The following is a 6,278-nucleotide window of genomic DNA, read 5'->3' on the forward strand; positions in this document are numbered from 1 at the left end:
TGGCCCTGCGACAGACTGGCGACCTGTCCAGGGTGTACCCCGCCTCTCGCCCTATGACAGCTGGGATAGGCTCCAGCGCCCCCCGCGACCCTGAAAAGGACAAGCGGAAGCGAATGGATGGATGGATGGATGGATGAATATAATGGATTTGCAACAGTGCTTTGAATGTTCACGAAACCTGAATTTTCTCAATTTCAGGATAAATTACATCAGATAAATCTCTGTTGTTAATAATATTGGGGTGCCCACTGATCAAGAAATTTTTTTATTATCATTCAAATATGGCTTTCAAATTTAATGCTATATTTTTACATGCTACATACTTTTACTGATAGTAAAACGAAACAATGACCATGTGTAATTTCTTCTCTTGTTTCCTTATTTGATTTTTAACATTTGTTTATACTGTATGTCAGATATCTGCAGAAATATATGGGCCTCTTAAGCCTTTAAGCAACTCTGTCACTGAAAGATAAAATCTTTGTTTTCATAAACTGGTTATTCCTCAAGTACAACTAAAACCGTGGGCAGGGCTCGTGTATTATCCTTAAGGACTGGACCCCATCAGTAGTCTGTGGAAGATATTTAATGTTTTCTAAAATTTCAGTGGAAGTACCTCAAAAAATATTTAAGGTAGGAAAAAAAAAGAACCAACTAATTTGCATTGACTTTTCAAAGCCTTTTAAAACATCTCCATGTACCATTTTCCTCTACATAATTCATGAATATCTGTCAAAACAAACAGACCTCAAACAGAACCTTAAGTATCCTTAATTAACTCTGCAAGTATCCAGGACATGTAGCATAAAATTGGCTTCAAGGGCTTTAGAAACAAATTTAAACCGTTTAAAGGAGTTAAATTGAGTTCAAATGTAAGTGTCTTTATATACTTCTGCAACCTCCTCCAGGACCATTTGAATTTTCCAAATGACACCTAAAACACACTTGAAGAACCCAATCTTCATACAGGAATCATAGGAAATATAGGAACACTGAAACTGCTGTTGTACTTGTACTCACCATTCCACTTTCAGCTCAATGTAGGTCAGCAGTTGACGTTTTCCTTTACAGGTTTCACATTGCTTTTTCCCACTACCATTACACTTTGTACACCTAAACACACACACAGACACATGACTCATTATTTTTGGTTACTTATAGACATACAAATCTTTTCCCAATTTTTTCTTTGTTACTAAAGTCCACATTGAAGTGAATAAAATCATTTAAATATGTTTGACTCAGTCTTGACCATTGTCGATTATCTAGATTTTATTTTAACTTTAAAAAAATCTGATATTTGTTTATTTTGTCAATATTGCTGCTCATCTTCAACCAGGCTACACTCATAAAAGACTTTAATTATCAAATGTATTTTTAAAAGTTTGTTAAATAAATAAAAGTAACTTATGATTTCACATCCTGCTGAACATTTTTTGACTGATTTCTTCCTTTGCTCATATTTATTGGGCCAGATGATCATTTCTTTACAAAAAGTTATCCCAGTTATTGTGGGATAACTAGATGGCAGATGGGAGCAGACAGATGATCAGTTGAGTCCGTAGCGTCAGATAGAAGACTGTCCCTGAAGCAACAAATAGCAACAACAGCATTTTATTTCACTCTTTAAATTGTTAAACCCTTTATTTTATAAAACATTCATATATAAAACAATTGTTTAATGAGGCTTTTCTTGCTTTTGTAACACTTCTACTTTTGCTTTTAATTTGAGTAAAATAAAGCATCATTGAGAACATGAGCAGAGATTTAAGCAGAAAATGAATGGACATGCAGAAAAAGAAGAAAAAGTGATTTATTCGGTGGACTCTTGAAAAGAAAGAGAAAAACTGCTAAGGAAAAAAAATAGGCTAAAGGTTATGACTTTGGTAGGTTCTGAGAAAATGACAGGCACACAAGTAGCCCAGGAAAAACATGCTGCAGGGCATAGCAAGCCTCCCAGAGGTGTCTCAAACCACCTGAAATAAACTGACACTGTCCCACGACAGTACTGATGACATGACTCTGTGTGTGCGTGTGTGTCTGAGAAGGGCGTTGTCTGAATCCATTCCAATTTTCATTAAGCCATTCAGCACCACAGCTTCAGAATAAAAACTAAAGTTACTAAATAAATAGCTATTGTGATTGATCAACAGAGAGGACCATACAAATGCCTGAGAGAAAAGCTTAGCCCTTAACTGACTGTAATTCAATTCATTATTCATGTTAGAACTTGCAGTCCATATGCTGACAAACACATTATGAAGCCTTTTTTTCACAAGTTTATAAACCCTCAAACTCTGAAAGTCTCATATTCTGCTCAGTACATGTAAAAGAGTCACCTCATTCCCTGTATAGAGAAAAAGTCCATCATCATCCCAGCTGGCTGTTTTCTGAGTCTGATAAGTAGATATCTACTTCGCACAGCTCACCAAATAGTTCTAAGCAGAAGTGGGGTTTAAACTGTGTATTGTTGCGTTTGATTGGATCACCTGTATCTGAAGGGGAAAACGTGAGGTAGAGGCTCCATAGTATAGTACAGGGGTGTCCAAACAGTTTTATTAATAGAAATTCACCTATAGGGGCCAACAATCCCTACTGACATTATTTTCTACAGGCTCATAACCCCAACATTTTCATGCAAATATGATCTAATCAAATTGCAATATATTAAGCTGTGTTTTTGACTTTAAAATGTTAATAGTGAATAAATTATTTGAAAACACAAATTCAAAATAATCAGAATCTAAAATTTATGAATTTCAGGAGACAATTCTTGTACTTGCTTGCCAACAATAGGAGGTCTGATCCCAATTTATTAACACTGAATCATTTCAATTGTAATTGTTTAATTCGGCGTATCATTATTAGTTTGCATGTTTAAAAAGAAAAAGGTAGATGAAGATAATACAAAATGTAAGCTTTGAAACTGGTGTTTTTTCTGTTTTATTTTCAGTTTGTGTGACCATTCAGTACCTGTCTTTGCCTGTGCCATTACAGTGAGTGCAGGCTGGATCGGACTTTGCCGCACCATTACACATCGGGCAAGTTTTCTACAACGACACAAATAAGCAAATGTTTTAATTGTACCTTGATCAGACTTTTCATGTCTTATTATTTACTATTGAGAGTTTCCTTACTTTTCCACTTCCACTGCACTCCTTGCATTGCTCAGTACCTGCTGCATTGCACGTGTGGCATTGCTAAACACAAACACACAAAAAAGATAAAAATGAGTAAAAGGTAAAAACTTTTCAGAATCACACTGATGGGGAGTTCTCCTTAGATTCCTCACACACAGTTTGTGTTCATGGTTTAACTTCTAATTAGAGCTCCAGCTAAAGTGAAAACTACATGTGGCTATAGCACTGACACCTCGTGCTATGTTAGAAACCAGCTCATTCAGGAACTCAAATCTTCACAGATTTCAAGTATCCCATTCTTTAAGTATATATATCTTCAAGCTTAAAGCTCAGAACTAAACTGCAGGTAACCCAGCACTTTGACAGATAGCTTTTGTTATTCAGCCACCTTGACGGAGGACGTGTAGGGCACCCGGATCTTCTCTGTGTGGTCACTGAAAAGTTTGGGGGGTGTGGCCTGGACCTCCCATGGTCGTGGAGCGGGCTGGGCGTAAAAGTCAGCAGGCTCACCTTTTAAATACACGAGATCACAGAAAATGACAGTCAATAAACTACTAGTATTGTAAGTTACTGCATTGTCAGTAGATTTATGCAAGGATTAATAAAAAAGGCATTTCATTATTATGAAAACCAAAGCAAGTGTTTCCAGGTTTAACTCTTTCAGGTAAAACACTATTGATTAATCAGTTGTTCTGGAGTTTGATTCATAATAGGCTCTGAGTATCACACTATTGTTTTTAATCCCTCACAAGGCCATAAACTTTGAGTGTGGTCAAGAACAAAGTGAAAAATGTGGTTTGGTAAGAGGAAACAACAAAACTCTACCATCAGATTAAAAAGCATCCAGCCTTGCTCTATAATAACAGAACATGGTGGCTCAAAGAAATAAATGAAAATGACCATTTTAATGGCTCCACATCAGGTTTGGATTTAACAAAATGAAAATGTGCGTTTACCTTCATGTGGTTTGTGGGCCCAGTCAGTTGACCTGGACTCAGTGAATGTCTCCAGACGGTACTAAGGAACAAAAAACAGACTTTACTGAGAGAAACTGGATTTGTTGATAACATTACTGTGCTAATTTCTCTATATTTCACATCAGAGTGAAAGTGAAACAAGTTTCTATGCATCATGTGCAAAAAGCTGGACATGTTAAAATAAAAGCATATTTGTTGTGTCAGATACAAGTTACAGGCGTTATGATTTTATTCACAATTGAATGTCACTTTAAGGTTTTTCAGGTCACATGTCAGCCATGTGCAAGTTAAGGTTTGTTTTAAACTGATGTGAAACAGTTTTTTGAACTGAGACTGTCCTCTTTGACAACACATATTTGCCTTTATTTTGTCTCTGCATGCTCAAGATGTCACCACTTAGAAGGACTTTGCAATAACACTGCTCATGCAGCTATTGCCTGTCAGCCTGGTACTGTATGAGCCTTCAGTCTGTTTCTGGATCAGGAAAGAGTTGTATTAATGCACATGTAGAATGAGAAAAAACATCTTATTGTCAAAATAAGTATAAGATGGAGACAAATGGGGGTGAAAATATTGAATAACAAGAACTATTTTCACTCTCACTGTTAAAAGTGTAGAACCTGAGATAGTTGTGATATTAAATCCACAATTTGTTTAAACTTGTAACATACAACGTATTTCCAATTTGGTTTCATATAACTGGGCATCATATTACTGCATAACAAATTTTGTGGTAAAACCAGTATTTGGAACCGGTATTCCATATTCTTTGAGCTAATTGCAAGAGTCTTGAGGGTGTGATGAAAAGTCCTGGCAAACTACTACTTAAGCAGGTCTGGACACTTACTAAAAGCCCTCAAGTTTTTGAGCAAAAAAATCCTTACACAGGTTTATTCTTAACAGTTCATTATCATTCAATTATGTCCTTTGGTCAAATGTTTAGAAAACTATGAGTGCAAACAGTTCAAACCAGTCCTCAGCATCACTGATGCTGACAGCATTATAAAAAGGGAACATTTAATCACCCTAAATGTGTTGAATGGCTCCATGGAGGTGATGACTCCCTGAGTGACTGGTGCGTCACCGTAGCAGCAATGAGACGACACAAATTCCTTTAAAGCCTCGCGAGCTGCATTTTCAGACAGAGAGGGGATGCTACAAAACACACAAACTCTGTGTTAAACCAGAATATTCTACTGATTGTTGAGCAGCTGAAAGACAGATAATATGTCGTACCTCCATTCAGGATTTTCAGGGGCGGGTTGGGGTGGAGCTACTGGCTCCATGGGCATGGGAGGAGGCAGGAAACCTCCTGTATCAATGACAAATTTTCAAGTACCAGCAACAGCATTAATGTGAGGAATTATGTGAACTGGGCTTTTCTTACCTCCTCCTGGCACAGTGCCTTCATAGCCTGGGACATTGCCAAACATGTTGGCTTGGGGTGCCATGACAGGTGGGTACATAGCTGGAATAAACAAGAAACAAACCATTGAAACCACTATTTTGGATGAACTTAAAAATTTTCATTCAAACTAAAGTTCTAACCGAACAGCTTAGGAGGTTTGGGCCCTATACCACGAACCTCGTTCAGCAAACATGCAGAACTAAAAGTCGAAAACAGAAAAGCCGGCTTTAATTAAGCTTGGTCTAAAACAAAACAAAAAAAAGGTGACATTTGATAACGGTGTAACACAATTTCACGCATCACTGAATGCAGGCAAAACAGAAAATACCTCGACATTATAAGTACAGTGTTGACTTTGGCCACATCTTAATTTTTTGCCATCTTCACACAGATTTTTCCCTTTCTATTTATTTTTATTTGGAATTATTAATTTTAGAAAAATGATTATATCCATCTATGGGAATATCAGTTCCTACTGACATGACAGCAGAATAATGGCTCAGAAAATTAAGATTACATTTACATGACACTTTCCCCTTCTAAAAGACTCAAAACTTGCCAATGTATAGGCAGAAATCTGTGCCATCAGAAACTGAATTTGAATAAGTTAAATTTGAATTTGAATTGCTCAGACTGAATCTGAATTGTAACTTGAATAAATGCTTTTTTAAAACCGAATTTGAATTAGTCTCATTTGAAATTGAATTTATGGTTTGAAAATGAATAGATTTGCTTGGAAACTGCATTTTATCC

The 6,278-nt window shown here is 36.5% G+C and overlaps 1 protein-coding gene across 1 annotated transcript in view; it reads right to left on the bottom strand.

The window, feature by feature from the left end:
• LOC102197373 (protein SSUH2 homolog) overlaps positions 1-6,278 on the bottom strand; it is a 14,876-nt gene that overhangs the window by 2,281 nt on the left and 6,317 nt on the right. Inside the window, exons 4-11 of the mRNA XM_005729850.1 lie at positions 5,505-5,585; positions 5,354-5,429; positions 5,143-5,272; positions 4,097-4,157; positions 3,529-3,650; positions 3,138-3,200; positions 2,974-3,050; positions 1,020-1,113 (exon numbers count right to left, since the gene is read on the bottom strand). Coding sequence (XP_005729907.1) covers positions 1,020-1,113; positions 2,974-3,050; positions 3,138-3,200; positions 3,529-3,650; positions 4,097-4,157; positions 5,143-5,272; positions 5,354-5,429; positions 5,505-5,585 — 704 coding nt within the window. The remainder of the gene's footprint in view (positions 1-1,019; positions 1,114-2,973; positions 3,051-3,137; positions 3,201-3,528; positions 3,651-4,096; positions 4,158-5,142; positions 5,273-5,353; positions 5,430-5,504; positions 5,586-6,278) is intronic.

The sequence above is a fragment of the Pundamilia nyererei genome, unplaced genomic scaffold (genome assembly GCF_000239375.1).
Source record: "Pundamilia nyererei isolate P.nyererei 1_Seehausen unplaced genomic scaffold, PunNye1.0 scaffold00034, whole genome shotgun sequence".
Taxonomy (NCBI): domain Eukaryota; kingdom Metazoa; phylum Chordata; class Actinopteri; order Cichliformes; family Cichlidae; genus Pundamilia; species Pundamilia nyererei.